General features: G+C 34.0%; 1 protein-coding gene across 50 annotated transcripts in view; it reads right to left on the bottom strand.

Annotated features, from left to right (window-relative positions):
- Window positions 1–22538, bottom strand: part of RIMS2 (regulating synaptic membrane exocytosis 2) — a 752291-nt gene that overhangs the window by 424719 nt on the left and 305034 nt on the right. For 3 of the 50 annotated variants that reach the window (XM_063708928.1, XM_031014096.3, XM_031014103.3), the window contains exon 1: window positions 8239–9014. The exons of 39 other annotated variants lie outside the window; for them this stretch is intronic. In XM_063708928.1, the coding sequence (XP_063564998.1) occupies window positions 8239–8360 (122 nt within the window). In that variant the 5' untranslated portion in view covers window positions 8361–9014. Of the gene's footprint in view, window positions 1–8238; window positions 9019–22538 lie in introns of those variants that run through there. 8 more of the 50 variants (XM_004047410.5, XM_063708927.1, XM_031014111.3 and 5 more) reach the window with 5 other exon arrangements.

The following is a 22538-nucleotide window of genomic DNA, read 5'->3' as shown; positions in this document are numbered from 1 at the left end:
CTTTTTTTTATTTTTTGAGATAAAGTCTCGCTCTTGTCACCCAGGCTGGAGTACAGTGGCACGATCTCAGCTTACTGCAACCTCTGCCTCCCGGGTTCAAGCGATTCTCCTGCCTCAGCCTCTTGAGTAGCAGGGATTACAGACACACACGGCCACGCCCAGCTAATTCTTGTATTTTTAGTAGAGACAGAGTTTCACCATGTTGGTCAGGCTGGACTCGAACTCCTGACCTCGTGATCTGCCTGCCTCGGCCTCTCAAAGTGCTGGGATCACAGGCGTGAGCCACTGCGCCCGACCCATTCATGATTATTTTTAAAAAACTATTATTTAACAAAGAGACTCTCACAACTTCTGTTTGACATACTGTTGGTTTTATGCATTATAAGGCAATAAAAAGAAATAAAAAGCATAAATACTGGAAAAGAAATAAAACTGTCTCTGCAAATGACATGATTGCTTACACAGAATAGCATAACAAATCTACAAAGCAACTATTAGAACTAGTAAGTGAATTTGAAAAGGTTAAAAGATAAAAGGTTAATATTAAAATAAGTTAGATTTTAATATACTAGCAGCAAACAACTCGACATTGAAATTTTAAAAATAATTCCATTTATAATCAGATAAAAAACTTAAAATACTTACGGAAATGTTCACAAAGTCATACAAGATCTCTACTCTAAAAACTATAAAACACTGTTTGGATAAATTTAAGGAGACCTAAATAAATGAAGAGATACACCACTGGAAGACTCAATGTTAAGATGTTATTTCTTCCCAAATCAATCTACAAAAATACATCGCAATCCGAGATTTAATCCCAGCAAACTTTTCAAATCAAAATTAACAAAGTGATTATAAAAAATATATGAGGCTGGGCATAGTGGCTCATGCCTGTAATCCCAGTGCTTCGGGAGGCCAAGGCAGAAGTATAGCAGATAGCTTGAAGCCAGGAGTTCCAGAACATCCTAGACAATATAGCAAGACAAAAAAAAAAAAAGTTTTGTCTCTACAAAACTCTACAAAAATAGTTCTAGCTACTAGGAGGCTGAGGAAGAAGGATCACTTGAGTCCAGGAGTTGGAGGCTGCAGTCAGCTATGATCACACCACTGGGTGACAGAGAGTATATATATGTATATGATATATACATATATATATATTTGAAATATATATATGCAGAAGACCTGGACTATATAACCTATTGGACAAAATGAACAAAGGTGGAGGATTTACACTGCCTGACATCAAAATTACTATAAAGTAAGACTGGGGTATTGCACAGATTAGAAATAGAACCATGCTTATACAACTATTCAATTTTCTACAAATGTGATAAATCCATCCAATGAGGAACAGAAACCTTTAAGCCTTTTCAGCAAATGGTAATGAAATAACTGGATATCCAAACAGAAAAAATATTAATCTTGACCCCTACCTCACACTATATACACAAAAATTAATTTATGATGGATCATATATGTGAACCAAAAAGCTAAAACTCAAGCTTCTGGAAGAAAAAAAAAAAAGATAGTTGCCTGACTTAGGGGTTAACAAGGATTTTTAGAGTGCAAACAGAAAATAAAAACCACAATGGAAGACAATTAGTAAATTACATTTTATCAGAATTAAAACTTCTACTCATCAAAAGGCATTGTTAAGAAAATAAACAGGCAAACCACAGAATGGGAGAAAACATACATTATATATATATAAATTCACTTACTAGTGAATTTAATAAAAACACAACCTAATTTAAAAAAGATTGGACACTTTACAAAGGAGGATACACAAATAGCCAACAACAGTATGAAAAAGTTCTTGTAGTTGTTAGTCATGAGGCAAATATAATAAAATTATCATAAGAGGATGCCACTATAAACTTACCAGAATGACAAAAATTAAAAACCTATATCACCAAATGTTGGAAAGCATATGGCATCACCAAAATCTTCAATCATTGTTGGTGGGAGTTTAAAACTTCTTTCAATAAAGAAAATACTTAAAAACTGTAGATAAGTATCATTTAAATGTGCTTTTAAAAATGATGTGGCATTATAAAATTAAACATACACCCACACTGTGATCCACAAATTTCTCTTTTAGTTATTTACCTAAAGGAAATAAAAATGTATGGCCACAAAAAGACTTATGTGAAAGTATGGTATATTCATATTCATAAAAAGAAATATTATTCAGCAATGAACAGGAAAAAACTACTCACACATGCCACAATATGGATGAATGTTTTAAAACTATGTTGAGTAGGCCGGGAGCAGTGGCTCATGTGTGTAATCCCTGCACTTTGGAAGGTTGAGGCAGGTGGATCGCCTGAGCTCAGGAGCTTGAGACCAGCCTGGACAACATGGCGAAACCCCATCTCTACCAAAAAAAAAAAAAAAAAAAAAAATTAGCTAGCCATTGTGGTACATGCCTGTGGTCCTAGCTTCTCAGAAGGCTGAAGTGGGAGGATCACTTGAGCTTGGGGGAGGTTGTAATGAGCCGAGATCACGCCACTGCACTCCAGCCTGGGTGACAGAGAGAGACCACATCAAAAAATAAAAATAAAAACAAACAAATAAATAAAATTATGCGAGTAAAATGCCTTATCAAAAAGAGAGTACCTTCTATAAAATTTCATTATGTGAAGTTGTAGAACAAGCAAAACTAATCTACACTGGGGGGGGGAAGCAGTACAACAGTTGGTTCTGGAGGCTGAGGGGAGTGGGTATTGACTGGGAAGGTGTGTGAAGAATATAACTGTGGGAATTCAGAGATTAATAAATATGTAGCCCCTAATTCAAGGAGCTCATAGGACAGCAACCTTACCAGTAACACATAGCCAGTAAGCAGCAGACCCTAGATATGAGCACGACTTCTATGTTCAATACTACCCAACATAAAGCTACAATGTGTAGCAGAAAAGTCAGGCACAAATAAATCCTTACTTAAACGCAGCAGTTTTCCTTATCATTTTCCATTAACTCTATGTCTCACATTTCAAAGGACTTATGATGAAATGAAAAGTTTAAAGCCATATGAGTAACCGTAAGTCCTGAGTTTAAGTAAGCAGCTGGACTTTAGTTTGTTCAAGAGTAAAATGACAGCAGTAGAATGAAAAAGACTCCAAATGTGTTTCTTAGAACCAAACATGGGTCCCATGTCCCACTTTCTATACCAGAGCTGCTCTACTTCTATCTGCTTTGCATATTGAGTTAGACCTTGAAAGCGTTCTCTGCCCAAAACAGAAAGCATAGTTTAAAACACACTAGGCAAAATAAAGAGCCCTCATATTTTACGACACTACAATTTTTAACGTGCAATGGGTTTTTCCATTTTTCCCTATAAGAAATGTTCACACATTTTTCTAAAATACTTACAATTTCTCAAATTTGAAAGCAAAACTAAAATTGTGGATGAGTCCTAGGAATTCTTTTGTTGGGGCTATGAATTTTTTGTGAGTAATTCATACATGGATAGGAAGAAAGCCTATAGCCCATATGAAATGAATTCATTTTACTATTTAGTGAGTAGTGCCAGAATTAAAGAAGTTTACTAGTAATTATTTTCAACTTTTAAAATCCTTTATGATCATACAGAAGTTGATAATTTAAAACTATAGTTAACATTTACCTGTCAGTCATCACCAAAAGCAGAAGCTTTATAAAACTTCTTTCAATAAAGAAAATGCTTAAAGACTGTAGATCAGTGTCAGATTAAGGACATATACTAATAATTGTAGTATATTGCTAAGGTCCACAGTAAATATTCTAGTGAAAATACTAATGACACACATATCTAAATCAAAAGCCATTTTGATTAGAAATCTAAATAGATAATTAATTGTGCTATAAGCTTTTATGCCTATAATGAATAATGTTATAGTTATAAAAATATTTTATAATAACAATTATGCATGTTCAATAAAGTATATATATATGTACATAAAATGTGTATATTAGATGACTGGATGCTTTATACCTCATAACACAGACTTTTCATGCAATATGAAAAATCAATTGTGGTGGAATCATACCAAGTCCAAACAATGCACACTGTGTAGATTGCACCCTGAGAACTATGAAAAGTAAGCATGCTGTTCTTTCAATGTCAAAGTAGTCATTAACGTACCATGATGAAGAATCATTATCTGTGCCAAAATTCCTGAACACAAATTACTGGTTTGATTACAAACCAAAGCAATAATAAATGCTACAGGAAAAACTAAGAATTTCTGACCAAAAATAATACTAAAAAACATTTATTTAGCAAGTCAGATTTTACTTAAAATATTAATGTTTTAGAACAGTGGCAATGTTTCAAAGGAAAAGAATCCACTTAAACTAAGTGAATTTAAGCTTTACATTTCACTTTTATAATTAGAGTAGCCCTGTAATTTATTTCCAAATCACAACACTTTTTAGAGAGAATAGCACTAATAATAATCACTGGATGACTGCAGGCATAAACTGGGAGTACTCCAGACAAAGTGGATCGTATGGTTATCTTACTTGCAATTGAAAAAAAAAATCCAAATATTCTTCTGTCTACTAATATTTTTTCTTTTCTTACTTTTAAATATGAAAGTCTGCATATCTCATTGTACGTATATGGAGAGAAAGACTGTTTTTAATATCTACTCTAAATATATTCCAGTTTTATTATGCCTCTGTGTGGCCAGAAGTCACAGCAAATTCACTGTCACACATTCAGTGGCAAAAAAATAATTACATCTAGAGGAAAATACAGATCTCTTCGTTGTATAAAAAAGATGGCTAAAAATTAGCAAATGGAAAAACTCAGAGGATCAATTTTATCACAAAAGATAGCCATCATTAGCATGTTTATTTGAATATTGCCCAAAGCAATTGATAACTCAATGCAGTGAACAATGCTAAAAAATATATCTTCTAGCATCTCAATATTTATGTTTGCTTCCAAAGACAAGCTCACAAATATTATATTTCATATTGAACTCAGTACTTGATTTTTTTACTAATGACAAAAGCATTTATCTTTGTGTCCTGATTAAATAATTTCACTTAGAGAGAGTTTACAATGAGAAAACTTGATAACAAAAAATTAAACTAAAGTGGCATTTCATCAAAACCTATCAAGTGAGTCAAGTGAGTTTATGCAGGATGCAGACACATGTTTTCTTTTTGCTAGACGTCCAGTTGTTTCATGTTAGCTGTAAAAGAACAGAGAATCCTGCTTCATGCACTAAAATGGTACTCAAGAACCATACAATAAGAGAATAAGCTAAACACTTTCAGTATGAAAATAAGGTTTGTGCTATATGGTTTCCAACAAAAAGTTAGTCTAAAATATTTTAATAATTATTACTCATAGATAAATTTCATTTAATCATTAATTAATTCACTTAAGAATCTATATTAATCTCCACTTTGGGGACTTATGACACATACAGTATTATTGGTTGGTTTAAAAATCTTTCCTCCTTTAACAAGTTGAACTTGGAAATGTTTCTGGAGCAGTTGTTATGTAAGATTTTCATCCTTTAATGTTTTATTGCTAATATGTCATAGAAGTCAACTGCCTCACCATCTAAAATCCTAATGAAAGTTGAGTTGCAGATTTGGGGATAAGATTGGCTACCGAACAAAAGTCTTAGTTTAAAAACTACTTGAAAAGGCCCCCTTTTAATAATACATTGTCTACAAATGATGCATAGTACTATTCTAGTAATCCCTACTAGAAAGCAATTCAGAATAAAATATCTAATTGTCCAAATTGATGGCTTTTTTTCTATCAATTTAAAGATCATTGTTAATGTCACAATACAAATATTGAATATTCCATGTCAACTAGTCCAGACAATTAAATGATTACTATTCATGTACTAATAACCAAAACTGTTCTTTCCAGAGGTGATAGTTATATAATTGATGCTTAAATTGATGCTTAAGAAGATCATAGATGTCTAATTGAAAGGTCCATTACTCAGAAAAAAAAATCTAAGTTCTTGCATATGAGATCTTTTGATGACATATTCAGGCCATTCTTCTTCCATGATTTTTTTCTTCAAGAATAATTTTTTAGTCTATATCTTTACTTTCCACTTTAGTGTTAACTAAAATGTTAATACCTATGCAGGATGCATAGGCATTTATATTGTTTAAAAGAATATAAGCAGAATAAAAGGTTTAAAAGACCCTTGTATCTAAAGTGAACACAAAAAATAACCAAAAAATTAAAATATGTGGAAGCATAAAATTCATATACTTATTTTTTCACTCATCATACTTCTAAAACAATAACTATTTGCAGAACTTTTTGATTGATCGTAAAAGTAAATCAAGTAGCTGATGGGACATTTATGAAGATGCATAGATGTATTTGTAATATAAGGGCAAATGATTTTTAAAGACTAATAAGAACATATAAAGGCTGAGATTTTTTTCCCCTAAAGCAAGATAAATTATTTACCAATTAATTGGTAGTTTGGGATAGTTTTAGATAATAATCAATATAAGTTAAACCACACTGGTCATATAGAAGCATTAAAAACTTCATAATCTTATGTTTAAGGGCAGCAGCATAAAAGTCCAGATTTTAATGAGAGCTTTAAAGGCTCTTACTGAAATTATAGGCATGCCAACAATAAAAGAAACTTGAAGCCAAAGCAAGTACACAGTGACAGGGATGCACACAATTCCCTCAAAAAATAGTTATTTTCAGATTTTTAAATTAATACTTACTTTAAAACCAATTCCTTACTATGCTGTTAATAGCATAATTTCTGTACCTAAACCCTAATATTAATACATTTACACACAAATTCTTGGCATTAAAAAAAAAGATGGAACTAAAACAAGGAAAAGGTTTATAAAGGATGAGTACAAATCCTAAAACTCTGGTAGCTTCAGGTCATGGAAATTTTTAGAAAGCCATACTTGCTTTTTAATTTAAATATAACATAAAATACATATTTTTATGATAAATTATAGACACTAAAGTGATGTATTACTTTAAAAAAGGAAAACAGCATCTTAAAATACAGATATCCAATTTAGAATATCCTAACATTTCATATACTGTTTTATGTTTTTAATTTGTCTCAAGATAAAATATAAACAAAATCCAATTAGTTTATTGAACAGAACTGGATTGAGGAAAGAAAGTGAAATTTTATAAGAAATAGATATGTTATCCCATATTCAAAGTAAAGGTTATAAATATATTTATCATCAGTAAACATTTTAAATGCCAACAAATTTTAAAAGCCTTCTTTTCATTTGCTAAATTAAGATACATATTGTATAACCGGTAATTTTTTAATCTCCAAAATAGGATGCCTCACATTGTTCAGAGATACTAAGAAGAAGAGACAAGCAAAACCATTCAATATTTTATGCACTATTAGTTCCCCATCGGTTTCCAGAAGGCTTCAGTGCATTGCCATGTTCACAGAATTTCTTTCTCAGTCTTCTCCACATATATTTAGTTAAATGGGGTCTTTTTTTTACTAAGCATGTAACATGAGAAATTCTCAAAAGCCAAACAACTTAAATGAGGAAAGAACTGGATGATAAAACTGCATTCCAAAAGCATTCTTTAATAGAATATCTTTTAGTGTAAGCCAGAGAAACCATCTGAGAGATATGTTCATAATTTAACAGCCTTCACCATAGAAAAATGATCAGGTTGAAAAAGCAATAGGAATTTATAACAAAGAATCCTGCCAAATTAGCTGACCTAATGCAAAGCATTATTCGCAGTTCCACAATATATCTTGTTTAAAAGTGATTATTGAGCTACCCAGCATAGAGAAATGTCTTAAACCTAGAAAACATCTTCCACATGTTTTACAGGAGCATGCACGATTGCTAATTCACATTTTCAAACAAATCACATATGATTATATAGCCCCATCCTTATATATGCAATGTAATCACTGCCATGATCACAAAGAAAACATCTATCGGGCATTTTTAAGTCATTTTATGTATCTAGAAAACAAAATAATGAAACAGCCTGATATCTGTATTACGTTTCAGAGGTCAAGCTAGTTAAATTTAAGATGCTTTTTCTGCTTGAAGTAAGCTTATTTTGCTTCTTAAAATCAAATTAAGAATTCTATATAAAATTTTATATTTACAGTAAACAGATAACACCTTTATAACACTAGCACTTCAATACAAAACAATTTTTACTGGCATATAAGATTATTCTGAAAATAACAATATTAAAAGAAAATACAGTTTGGCTCTACTCACCTTGCATTGTTCAGTGTTTGTCCAAAAAGCTCATTTTGTAAGATATTTGGTGGGGATGAAAAAACCCCATGAAAATGAGATAAAACAGAATTGCAGACCTGGCGCAATGTCTCAAATTGCATTTTCTTTCTTTTTTTTTCTTCTTCTCTTATTTTTCCCTACCACCTGTCTTTAAAATCATCTATTTGCTGACACCATCAAATAAAAACACGCCAATCAAGTTCCATATTTCTCCTGAGCTCTGTAAAAACTGTGCTTAAATGAACAGAGGTGGATAGTTAATTGTACAGTCATTATTCTTCTAATTCAGTCGTAGAAGATTCAGTACCCGTGCAGCTTTCGGCTCTCTCCTGACTGTAGCAAGAATTCTAAACAGCAGTAAGCTTTTTGGGCATTCCCAGCTGAAGTGTGAAGCTGAGCTGCTTTCATGTACTCTACTCATATTTCTCTAAGCCTATTAAAAACACGCAATGAATAGATGAATATATGCTGTCGTCAGGAGTTTTAGCACATCTGGCTGCCAGCAATAAAATATCAGAAGTAATAAAAATGGGGACAAGGTATCTTCTCAATGCTACTACTGGGTAAGAGTAAGAGAAATTATGCATTTCCCCAACCCTTTTCTCTTTTCCTGAAAAACAACTCCAGCAACAGCATATATCTCTTCAATGTGCAAGCTGCTGCAAAGGACCAGAACGCTCTAAAAATAAGTGGTATATTCTTCTTTTGATGTCATGAAGCAATAAAAATATGATCAACAATAGAGCATTTATCATCTGCATTTAAAATGCCATATTTCTAAGAGAAGTACATTTGGAAAACATGTACTTAGGTGTTTTAATTTCTTATTTTAAAATTTCTCCATTTATTTATTTTTAAAGAAAAGTGGATAATGTTGAATCTGGTCCTTTCTAAAGGCTATATACATAGTGACTACATGGTTATTCACATAATTTTAGAAAAACATTATAGCTTTTCAATTAAAATTCACCTAAACACCACACATTAAATTAAAACTTCCCTCCAAATCCAGGTGGGGGAAAACCCCTACAGTCAAGGCCAGAGACACTTTATCAATTATTACTAATTTATTTCAATAATGGTGGTCATAGCATTTTGTAGAAGAAAATGTTTCCTGAAGGCTCCTATGGTCTTGGAAAGCCATCCCATCATCATCTATTCTCAGTGAATAATTCTGTTTCTGATAAACATTTAGGTTATTCTATACCCAAGTACATCCATCTTTCCATAACAGATCTCTAAAGCTAGTGTGTAAGCCAAATTTTAAATATTAACTCACTTGCAGAGATGCTTAGTATTTTCATTGACTTTTAATAGCTCCTAACCTTTGACATTTCTTTAATAGATCCAGCCCTTTTTGCCCTTTTTACCTTAACTCTTTGCCCTTTTATCCCTTTCCATACACTATCAGTAAATAGACATTTAAATACATTAAGTTTTTAAAAGCTATAAATTCTTTTTTGGCATAATCATGTCACAAAAGAACAACACAAATTAAACATGTAATAATATAAATTTTTAAACAACCACTTTTTAAAATAAGATGTTCAATTATGGGTTTCTTCTCAACTAAGAGTGCCCCCATTTTATTTCAGTTTATTATTTTATTTTATTATTTCACTATTATTTATTATTTCAGATTTTTATAGGTATACACCAATCTATTTGTCAAACACACATACATACCTAAAAATCATAAAGTATTTTTAGTTTATAAAGCACTTCTAAATTTATTTTTTAATATCCAGAAAACATTGTATGTGCTAATGCCACCATCATTTTATGGATGAAAAGAAACTGATGCTTTATTTATTTTTAAATTAATTAATTATTTATTTTTTTGGAGACAGAGTCTCACTCATTGTCACCCAGGCTGAAGTGCAGTGGTGCTCACTGCAACGTCTGCCTCCCAGGTTCAAGCAATTCTGCCTCAGCCTCCTGAGTAGCTGGGATTACAGGAGTGTGCCACCATGCCCAGCTAATTTTGTATTTTTAGTGGAGACAGGGTTTCACCATACTGGCCAGGCTGGTCTCAAACTCCTGACCGCAAGTGATCCACCCAGCCTGGCCTCCCAAAGTGCTGGGATTACAGGGGTGAGCCACTGCGCCTGGCCTGAAGCTGTATTGAATTAAACATCACACAATTTATAAAAGATAGAAAAAATATTTTGATTTTCCTGTTGCTTTTGTCTTTGCTTTGGACTCCATTTTCTATGTTCCTTCCCTGTGATTCTATTTTTTTACATATGTGCATACATGTGCACATGCACACACACACACAAATGCACACCTATTGTAAAATGGCCAATTTCAATAGATGAATAGGAAAACTACCTGCCAGTGGCCTAATCAAGGGTATTTTAGTTAGAGCAAATATCTCAAATGTTTTAACTTGCAAGTAACTTTAAATGGGTTTCTTCCATTCACCTCAAGCAGAAGCAACCTGAGGTGCTTTAATTTTTAAGCCTCTGATTATGAGTTGATTTTTCACACCTATGAAAGGTCAATTTCTACAAGTGTAAACAAACATTTTTAAATTTCTTATTTTGAAGTCAATTTCACAGCTCATACTATCTGTGATGGGAAAAAATGTAAATTTTCCCCTTTTAAATAGATTTAATTTTTATAAATAATCAGAACCCCTTTAGAAACAAGTCTACTAAGTAAGAAGGTGATTATACTGCAAATCAACATTTACTGTTAAAAAGGTTTCTTTTATATTTCAAAATTGGATATGAAGACTAAGTCATAGAAAAAGCATCGAAGTGGTCTAAGTAATGGAAACACTAGAATGAGACTTAAAAATGACTCATTTGAAAGAGTCAACGATACATCAACTGCCTTCCTCAGAGACTTATTTTTCCAGCTCTCACTATACTACACTACACCCATGCTAGTGAGCAGCTTTCTTCTAGTTCCCTCAGTATCCCAGAAATGATCTCTTCCACCTTCCGTCTCCATTACCACCCTTTCACCTGCCCCTACTCATCCTTAAGGTCTCAAATGTCCCTCTTTTAGAAAGACTTTGTCTGACCTAAATTAGGTCCCCTATTATACATTCTCATTATACCCTGTGCTTATTCTTCACAACATTTGGTATGTGTGACCATATATTTACTTGAAAAAATGTTTAATATCTTTCACCCTCAATTCCATGAGGTTAAGTCCTGCATTCTTGTCTCATTCATCTAGCATAGTGCCTAGTACAGGGTAGGCGGTTCATTAAACATTTGTTGAATAAATGGATGCCTACATGTTATCAAAAAGTTAATTCTTTTTCAATCACTTACATAGACAGGATAGGAAACCGCCACAGGACTTCATCTGGTTCTCAGTTTCTACAGGGTTTATTTATTTATTTTTTTGCTTGTTTATTTTTAGCCTGCCACATCATCTTCTATAAGGGTCATAAATATAAGAGTAACCAATATTTGCAATCAAAAACATTGTGCTTTGAATGGACTCTGTAATTTGTTATGGATATCCTGAATATTATAAAGAATGTTTATAGATAATGTGTGTTTTAAATTTTCAATATAGTGCAGGTTCACATGTAACATAAATATTGGAGACTTCTGTCAGAACAGAAAGAACATGGTATTTGGCATCGGGCAGCCTGGTTTTAAGTACTGACTCCAACCCAAACTAGCTATATTACCTCAGCATATTTACTTTATGTATCTGAGCTATGGTTTTACCAAATGTAAAATAAGCTATATCACCTCATAGGGAAATTACTGTATTAAAATCTCATGTGTACCAATGCATTTTATAAATTATAAAGTATACAGTGTTTGGAAGTAAACTCAGTGTGAACTATTTAAGGAATCAAATTACTGGTACCTGAATTCTAACAATTATGTTCATGTATCTTTTATTTATCACTCTTATTCATTTGACAAATATTTATATTTTCTTTGTCCAAGTCTCTATCCTTCTATCTGTTAGTGCTGATAGGATGTAGGGCTTATGATTATCCTTTTCCAGAAAAATTAGATAAACTCAAAAGAACTTCCAAGCAAGATCAGCTCCATATTTACATTAAGTCCAGCAGAGAGACATTAACTATTACAAATGGTATAGATGATGGCAATTGGTTTCTCTATGTATGTTCTATTAGAATCTTTAGAGTCTCACTGGAAATGACAGTGATAATAAGAGTTCTAACAGAAGAAGTGTTAAGGAACTTTTGGAAGCAAAGGCAATTTCGTGACAGAAAATATCTAAAAAACTAATCAAGACGTGAATAAGTTCAATCTAAAAGTAATCAAAAGAATGCAAATAAAAATAATAAGATAATGTATTTTGCCTATTAAATTGGCAAAATATTGACCAGAAGACCAAAAAACGCACAGTCTCATACCATGTTTATTGGTAGGAGTGTACATTGGTACAACATTTTGAGAAATATTTAGTAGTATATCTCAGGTTTTTAAATGTTCAAAATCTGAGAGCGCACTGGAACAATACAAACCAAAATGATAATATTGATTATCTCTGGGTAAGAACATGACAATTTTTTTCCATTTATACTTTTTGATACACTAGCCATAAGTAAAGCTCAAAATTTAATTTTCAAACAGTGAAGAACTCTAAAATTATAACAACCATCAACCATCACATATTAAGTATAATGTTGGCCCATGAACTTTTCTTTAGCAATGCTCAAGTAAATAAAATAGTAGATTATTAGTTTTCATGTGATTAGCTATATCATTAGCAATGGTTTCTCCCCTCCTATATCAGTATAGATATAGATATAGATATTTTGAGACAGAATCTTGCTCTGAACCCGGGTGTAACTCCGAACTCCTGGGTTCAACTGATCCTCTCGCTTCAGCCTCCCATGTAGCTAGGACTATAGGTGTGCACCATCATGCCTGAATAATTTTTGATTTTCTTGTAGAGATGGAGGGGGTCTCACTATGTTTCCCAGGCTATTCTTGAACTCCTGGCCTCAATCAATCCTCTCTCCTCAGCCTCCCAAAGTGCTAGGATTACAGGTGTGGGCCACTGTGCTTGACTTGTCCTTCTTAAGTTCCTAAAATTCTGTAATAATTCAAATTGTTTTATTAGTACTATGAAACATCCAAATGACAAGAGCAACCAAAACTCAGCACTAACTTCTTTACATCATCCTCAAAAATATTTGAAGTGTAAATTCTTTTTTTTTAAGTTTTTTTTTTTAGTTTTTTTAACTTTTATTTTAAGTTTAGGGTTACATGTGCAGGTATGTTACATAGGTAAATTTGTGTCATGGAGGTTTGTTGTACAGATTATTTCATCATTCAGATATCACGCATAGTACTTATTAGTTATTATTCCTGTACCTCTCCCTCCTCCTACCCTCCACCCTCCAATGGGCCACAGTGTGTGTTGTTCCCCTCTATGTGTCCATGTGTTCTCATCATGTAGCTCCCATTTATAAGTGAGAACATATAGTATTTGGTTTTCTGTTCCTGTATCAGTTTGCTATGAATAATGACCTCTAGCTCCATCCATGTCCCTGCAAAAAAACATAATCTTGTTCTTTTTTATGGTGCATAGTATTCCATGGCGTATATTTACCACATTTTTTTATGCAGTCTACCATTGATGGGTGTTTAGATTGATGCAATGTCTTTACTATTGTTAGTAGTGCTGCAATGAACATACGAGTGCATGTTTCTTTTTTTATCCCATTACTGGGTGTATACCCAAAGGATTATAAATCATGCTGCTATAAAGACACATGCACACATATATTTATTGCGGCACTATTCACAATAGCAAAGACCTGGAACCAACCCAAATGTCCAACAATGATAGACTGGATTAAGAAAATATGGCACATATACACCATGGAATACTATGCAGCCATAAAAAAGGATGAGTTCATGTCCTTTGTAGGGACACGGATGAAGCTGGAAACCATCATTCTCAGCAAACTATTGCAAGGACAGAAAACCAAACACTACATGTTCCCACTCATAGATGGAACTTGAACAATGAGAACACTTGGACACAGGGTGGGGAACATCACACACTGGGGCCTGTCGTGGGGTGGGGGAGGCGGGAGGGATAGCATTAGGAGATACACCTAATGTAAATGACGAATTAATGGGTACAGCACACCAACATGGCACACGTATACATGTGTAACAAACCTGCACGTTGTGCACATGTACCCTAGAACTTAAAGTATAATAAAGAAAGAAAGAAGTGTAAATTCTTAAAATTATTTAAGAACCTTGGTTTATAAATGCCTAGTGGCTAAGCTAAATGTGTCAAGAAAATTAACACAAACTCAAAAATTAAATGAAAGAATCAAAATTGGAAAGTTAAGCTCGTCTGAATTAATAACAACACAAGCCTCTAACCTGATAAGCCATGATAATTCATGACATACTTAGATTTTACAGGCTAGGTTTAGTTTTCATTTTTAAGAGTACCAAAGCATTTCTATTAAAATATTCCATACATGAAAATAAACATATAACTAAACAAAGCTAATGAATCATTAAAATCATAAGATACACAATATGTATCATCTATAACAAAAATCCCTGAAATGCTAAAGGAATTCTTCCTTTTCTTAAAATTTATATCTGTAGTCCCATCTATATAATCGAAACAACTGCATTCTCTCTTCCATTGCATTATTCTTGTTCTATTGACTACTTGAAGCATCCGACTGATAAAAATCTAAGGGCTATAAGAAAGACAGTCCAGAGAACAAACATTTTGAAAATAGTATCTTCATGTATTTTGCACATTAAAGTACTCTGTTGTAAAGTATTCTATATTTCCCTGAGGCACGGATCATAGAACAATTCACCTCAGGGATAACATATAAGCAAAAAATAAAAGGCAGATGATGGAATTCCTAACAAAAGGAGGAAGAAGAAGGCATTCAAAAAAGGTAATTTGGGCCTGGCATGGTGGCTAATGCCTGTTATCACAACACTTTGGGAGGCCAAGGCAGGCGGATCACCTGAGGTCAGGAGTTTGAGACGAGCCTGGCCAACATGATGAAACCTCGCCTCTACTAAAAATACAAAAATTAGCCAGGTGTAGTGGTACGCGCCTGTAATCCCAGCTACTCGGGAGGCTGAGGCAGGAGAATCGCTTGAACCCAAGAGGCAGAGGTATATACCAAGATCGCACAGTGTGCGGGGATTGCACAGTGAGCCAAGATTGTGCCATTGCACTCAAGCCTGGGGGACAAGGGTGAAACTCTGTCTCAAAAACAACAACAACAACAACAACAACAACAACAACAAAAAAACAAGGTAATAAGGTAATAATTTGACCTATGCTTCAACTTAGGATGAACCATGCAATACATTCAGGAATGGAAGAATGGAAGAACAGCCTGGAGCTAAATAACCATACTACAAATCTAAAGATGACGAGTACATTTCTACTCACAAAATTTGAGATAAAAATCAGAAAACAGTTCAGAATTGTTACATCAGTTTTCATAAGTTTTAAAAATTTGTTGATGGCCAGCGGAAAAAAAACATGTTGTTTTCTGATGTACAAAAACATTTTATAGCATTTCTTAGGGACTGAAACCCTGTATCTATCCGTAATTCTGACCACTGCTGCAGAACAGACTAATAACACAACAGTTTATGGCATCTAATTCAAAAAAGAAAGGGAAAGCATGGTGGAAGCCACCACAAATGTGTGAAACCACACCATAATTGTGATCTCTCTCACTCTTCTTTCTAAGCCAGAAGTGTAAGGGCTAATCCTACTGTGCTTTGGTTTGAGTGGCATTATTCTCAAAAGTATTACTAGGTTGCTTTAATAATCCAGTGCAAAAGCAGGTTTTGCAAGAGCAGTTCCCACACCTAAAACCTCGCAACAGCTGGGTGTGGTGGCCCACGCCTGTAATCCTAGCACTCTGGGAGGCCGAGGTGGGTGGATCACCTGAGGCCAGGAGTTGGAGACCAGCCTGGCCAACATGGTGAAACCCCATCTCTATTAAAAATGCAAAAAATTAGCCAGGTGTAGCGGCGGGTGCCTGTAATCCCAGCTACTCGGGAGGCTGAGGCAGGAGAATCACTTGAACCCAGGAGGCAGAAGTTGCAGTGAACCAGGATCGCGCCACTACACTCCAGCCTGGGTGACAGAGTGAGACTCCAACTCAAAAATAAATTAATTAATTTAATTAAATAAAAATAAAAGCTGGCAACAGCAGAAATATCTTTCTTGTTGAATACAAGAGTTAGTTATAGAGTACCAAACCTAGATTTAAGCTCCACAATGAGAATGTCCAGAGTGACACCTGAAGATTCTACCAATTAAAAGAAAGAGGACCAAGATCCCTGAAAAAAAAATTTGGAAAATCCTTTTAGAGTTAGGACTACTTGTTCCAAGTATATATTTCCTTGGTAACTAACAAGAGAACCACTGAAAGCAACATTACAATTTCAGGGAGCTATATCAACATGAAGAAGCTTCAACTCCATCTCCAATAGTTACATTCACCAACAGCCACAATATAAGGAATGTTTATAGCCCTGGGACTTCAAGGACTCACACCTGAACTTGCAAACTGCCTCTACAAGTCACCTCTGCTATCTAGTAACTTCCAAGTGCACCTAGATTCCTCGAGAAACAAATAATTGACTGCACATTGCTATTATATAAGATATTAGAAATAATAGTCATTTGCACAACTATAAATGTGTTTCAGCAAAATATGTGAACAAATGAAATATTATGAAATAACATTGGCCTCCAGGAGTGCCCATTCATAATTCCTCTCTTTCATATAATTCCTCTCTCTACTCATTACACTATGAAAAAAGGCGGTGAGGGATCTTTTCTCCCAAAGGCTACCTATTCTATAAATACAAATATTTGTTTCACTTTGACATTGGCTGTCAGAAAAAAGTGCTTTAGAAGCTTTAAGAACATTAGGATATGTTAATTTGCTTGAGTAAAGTAACCTTTTTAGTATCTATATGTATATCAAAACATCATGTTGTAGACCTTAAATATTTACAATAAAAAATTTTTAAAGGACATCATTAGGTTCAATACTGAAGAAAAAATATCTACATAAAGGTATAACAATAAAGTTTAAAGTACTTTGTTTTCACTAGAACTTGCATATGACAGAACACTTCTCATAAAATAGAATATATTGTCATTGCCAGCTATATAATACATTCAATTAAATATGCTGCAAGTACTGACTAGCTGCTTGCCACTGATTGAGTGTAAATGGGAAACAGTGAGTTGGAAGGTACTTGGCTGACTCTCTTCCACTGCCTACCTTCTCCTTTCTTTCTTTTTTATCTTTCCCTGCCCACCTTCCTTGTCAGCATAGCCCAGGAGGCCACTAGAACTAATACAATTGCTTCTAAGGAGGCTCAGCTTAGAGGCAATATTAATGGTGATTCTAATGGGAACATTTTTTTCTATTCCCATATAGGCAGAAGTCTTTGGAGAGCTACTGAAGAGTGAACTGGTTAGAATTAGTCATGTGACAAAGGCTCAAGCAATTGCTCTTAGGTTCTACCTTGCTGCCCTTAAATGTATTCAAGAAGAGGACATAAGGGATTTGTGTAAAGGAAGACTGAATTATGCAGAAGGTAAGATTATCTGACTTACAAAGTTCCTTCAAAATTTTATGCTGAATCCCAAATGCCTTCTGCTTCATCATGCTTTAGTTACAAAAGGGATTACATCAAGACTAATATCTCAAATTTCCCTGGATTTTTTACCCTACCTGTGTTTAGCAGGACATCAGCTTCCTGCTAAATGACCTCCTATAAATGCGCAAGTACCCAGACATTTCAAATATGCCTCCACAGTCCTCTAAGTCTACTCATATCCTCTCATCAGTAATATGTGCTGATTATAAAGCCACTTGAGGATGGAGCCTCCCCACTTGTTGGTGCCCTCAGTCTGAATTCCAGTCCTCAGCCAAAGGTGGTGAATCTCAAGGTTACAGCAATTCAAGGTACTGTGCTTTATGCAGGTATTAGGAGAATAAATCACTGTTCAAAATTCACTCGTTCACTCAACAAGTATTTAAATACTGACTAAAGTATCATAGGTACTTTTCTAAGTACTAAAGAGCTCACAGGAAAGAAAGAAAAAGGAGTGGAGGGAAGAGGGAAGAAGAGAAAAAGAAAAGGAAAAGGGAAGTAGGGAGGACACCATTCAGCCCTTACAGGGGTTTTTATCTGTAATATAGCAGGGAAGACAGAGACTAAGAAATTATATGTGTTATTGAGAATTCAGATTAGAAATGTTAAGAAAACTTGTAATAATAGGTTACCTTGAAATAATCTTGGAGTTCAGAAGTTCAGAGGAAGTTTTCCAAAAAAAAAAAAAAAGATTCAAGATGAGAAACATGGAATGATAAGCATTGGCCAAGCCAAAAGTGGGACAAAGGAGTATTCCAGATATGGAATACTCATATACGAAGATGTACAAAGATCAAGAGATGACACTGATTATGGCATAATCAAAGAACCACAAGAGGCCAATTCAGGGAGAAATCAAATAGCTGGAGAAGAAACAGTAGCCACATCCTACAGAGCATGGAAAACTGTTGAGATTCTGATTTTTAATCAAATCCATGAATAATTATGTGTTTTGCTGCAGCAATACTTTTTGAGTCAACAGATATATCAAGTCCTAGCAGTCAGAATGGAGAAGATTCAGGAGTTAACAAGAAACACATAGGAGGACATATAACCATAAATACCCCAAAATATTATCTCACTGTATGTGGATGCAGAGAGATCATTTAGAAAGCTAATGTAATAGTCCAGGCAAGATTTTAGTTGGCCTGGATTAAAGTGATCATAATAAGATAGAGAAAAAAGAATAGACTTAAAAGGTAGAAGTTGAATCAACAGGACTTAGTCGTTGATTGGTCATGGTCAAGATAGGTGTAAAAAGTAACTCTTAGATTTATCTCTTAAGTACCAAGTAGACAGTCTTAAAATTTGCTGAGACAAAGAATGCTAAAGGAGAAGCAGGTTGAGGGAGAAGAAAGGGGAAGATGATGGATTGTTGAATTTGAGGTGCATGCAAGACAGCTAACAAGACAGAGAAGTAAGCAATTATATATGTCACTCTGCAGTTCAGAAGAGAGTTCTCAACTGAAGATATAACTTTAGGAAGCATCAGCGTGTTAGTAATGATTTCAACCAAGCAAGTAGATGAGATCAGCCAGAGATAAAATTTAAAAGGAAAAACACGCAAATAAGAGGTTTATGACAAAGCATCAAGGAGCTAAGTTCCACATTAACTCATCAGTTAAAGAAGGAGAAGCCAGTGAAGGAAACAGAAGAGGAGCAGCCACAGAGGTAAGAGAAAAGTCAAGAGAGAGAGTGTGGTAGCCCAGAAGACAATAAAAGACAGTATTTTAAGAAAAATATTATGATCAACTCTGTGTTATATATTCTGCCATTTGGAAACTGAAGAATTGCTGCTTGTTTTCCTGTGCTTCAAAACAACACTCGGGAAAATAGCTCTTTTGGCCTGAAATCACTCAATCCATAAAACCCAGATCTAGCCTATGAAATGTAGTCTGGGAATAGACATCTTCTTAGCCTCTTCCATCATCCCCCTTTCCTCCTTTGGTGAAAGGTAAGCAAATAAAATTTTTAGTCTTTTTTCAGCCAAAACAGAAGATCTGATGCAAATAAACTCATGCAAATCTGAATGTATCTCAATCTAATCTTATCAACTTAAAAAATATAATTTGTCTGACCTGTAGATATGGACAGAGATCAGGATTAATCAAAGATCCTAGCTACTTAAAAGTAAAGGTGTTTAAGCACCAAATGTGAAAATAGAAAAGAAAGGAAAATATAAATAAGATCTATTCTATCAATTTTCCATCTGTCTTACCCTTTTTATTACCAGCTCCTCCATCAAATACCTAGTTTATTTACTCTTTAGTCTATTTTAGAACTCCCTTGGTTCCAATGATACTTGTAATGATAAACAAATAATATTAATTTTATATGTGAATCAAGCTATCAGTGATTTTATTACTATATTATTTCCTATCTTAACAGAATTTCCCTTGACCTCATATTCCCTTCCAGGTACTACCCCATTTTTCTGCTCCTCTTCACAGCAAAATTTCTTGAAGAAGTTGTCTTTAGTTGCTATGGCCATGTTTTCATTTCACATCCTCTTTTAAATCCATACTAATCAATTTTCTAGCACTAATGTTTTATTGAGATTGTTCTCACCAATTACTCGCATGTTATCAAACTAAACAGACAATTCTCTGTTCTTTTCTTACCATGACTTATCTGTATCATTTGACACTAATGCTATCCATGACTTTTAAACCATTTTTACTCTTCATTCCTGAGACACATTCTTCTGATTTTCTTTCACAGTGTCAATTTTTTCACAGTGTCTTTTGTTGGCTCTCATTCCTCTCTTAGATCTTTAAATGTGTGGAATGTCCAAGGCCCTGTTTTGGCTATGTTGTGAACCCTCTCTGCTCTTTTTATTTACAGCTCCCCCTTCCCGGTGACTTAGGTCCCGTGGCTTTAAATATCTTCTGTATATCTTTGCCCTTATCTTCCACTAAAACTCCAGACTCATTTAACCATCTGTCAATTTGGAATCCCCAAACGGAAGTCAAAAGGGCATCTCAAACATAACATGGCCAAATAGAATTCCTGATTTCCTCCCCCAAACCTGTTCCTCCCATTTTTTTTCTGTCTTAAAACAACACCATGATTTATCTAGGAATTAACCTTGATATCTCTTTTGCTTTCACACTCCACCACACAAATCAAATCTATCGGTAGGTTCTATCAACTCTGTCTTCAAAATGGAACACAAATCCATGAACATTTTCCATCTCACTACTATAATTCTAGTTCAATCTACCAACATCTCTCTAATGGATGACTTCAATAATCTCTTAGCTTCTCGGTGCATTAATCTTGTCCTCTACAAACCATTCTCCACCAAAGATTGCCCACACACACACACAAAATAATATCATGCTCCTTCCATGTTTAAACCCTACAATAATATCTTATCACATTTAAAATAGAATCTAAACCTCCTCCGTCTACAGAAAAGAGATGTGATGCATTGTTTCATCCAAGGCTTTTTGGACCAAATGGCTGGTGACAAAGTTAGAACTAGTACCTAGAGCTTGTGATCTATAGTCCAGTGCTCCTTCCATGGTACTACTGTATCTGTCATTCAGCAACTTCTTATGGAACTCTCATTTAAAATGTAAGTTAGTGTTATAGTTTCTAAGGGTCCTTGGAATTTAAAATCCAAAGGTGATGTAAAAATACAGATAAAAAGAACAAGGCCTTCAGCCTTGAAGATAGACATAACTCTTAAGCCTTATGTTTTCTGAGAGAATAAAACAATAAAGCATAGATTCAAACATGTTTAGACAGAAAAAAGAAATATTGTAAGAGCACAAATCAAATCTTCATAATCCTTCCACCCTCATGACTCTAATTCTTATTAAACGAAGTCAAATAGAAGAGAATCTGTTGCCTTACCACTTTCCAGAGAGGGGTTTTAAGTTATATCTCAAAACTTTATGTTAAATTTTTCATATAAGTGAGTTTCAGATATATATCACAGAAATAAAAAAGTTATTTTACATTGCAACAATTTTGACTCCCCACACACTGTAGTCTTGCCATCTTGGTTATATGAATAATATTATAAATATTTCTGAGAGATGTAACTAAAATTTATTAATCTTGCTTTATCACAACTGATTAAGTCTGAGGCAGAGGAAAGGAAGACTAAAGTGATTAAAGAGATTAAATATACAGAAAACTCAATAGGAATTTGAAAATATCAATGAGGAAAAATAAGGTGAAAACTAGCTCTAAGAAATAGACAAAAAAGTTCAGGTGGAAATATAATAAAAGAAGAAATGAAAAGAAAAAGTGGAAGAGAGATTGCATTAATAGGAATTGGGAAGTCAAAATAAAGTTTAATTTTCCAGCTCAAGCACTGTGTAATTAGGTAAGCAAAGTGAGAACTGTTCTACTAATAACCTTCAAACCAACCTTGAAATACCTTATTTCCAAACAAAGAGTTCCAAATCATACCTTAAAATTTCCAACTGTGTCAAATAATAGATGTTAGCAACTCTCAGGTATGTATCACAGAAATAAAAATAGTTGATTATATGTAACAACAATTTTGATTCTCTGTACTATTTATTTTTGCTGACTTAGTTATTTAAAAAAAAAGAGTAGCTGCAGCCTACTAAAGAAGAAATCTACACAACATATTAATGTTAATAACACTAA

Source organism: Gorilla gorilla, chromosome 7 (assembly GCF_029281585.2).
Source record: "Gorilla gorilla gorilla isolate KB3781 chromosome 7, NHGRI_mGorGor1-v2.1_pri, whole genome shotgun sequence".
NCBI classification, from domain to species: domain Eukaryota; kingdom Metazoa; phylum Chordata; class Mammalia; order Primates; family Hominidae; genus Gorilla; species Gorilla gorilla.
This window is presented reverse-complemented; position numbering and strand designations above follow the sequence as displayed.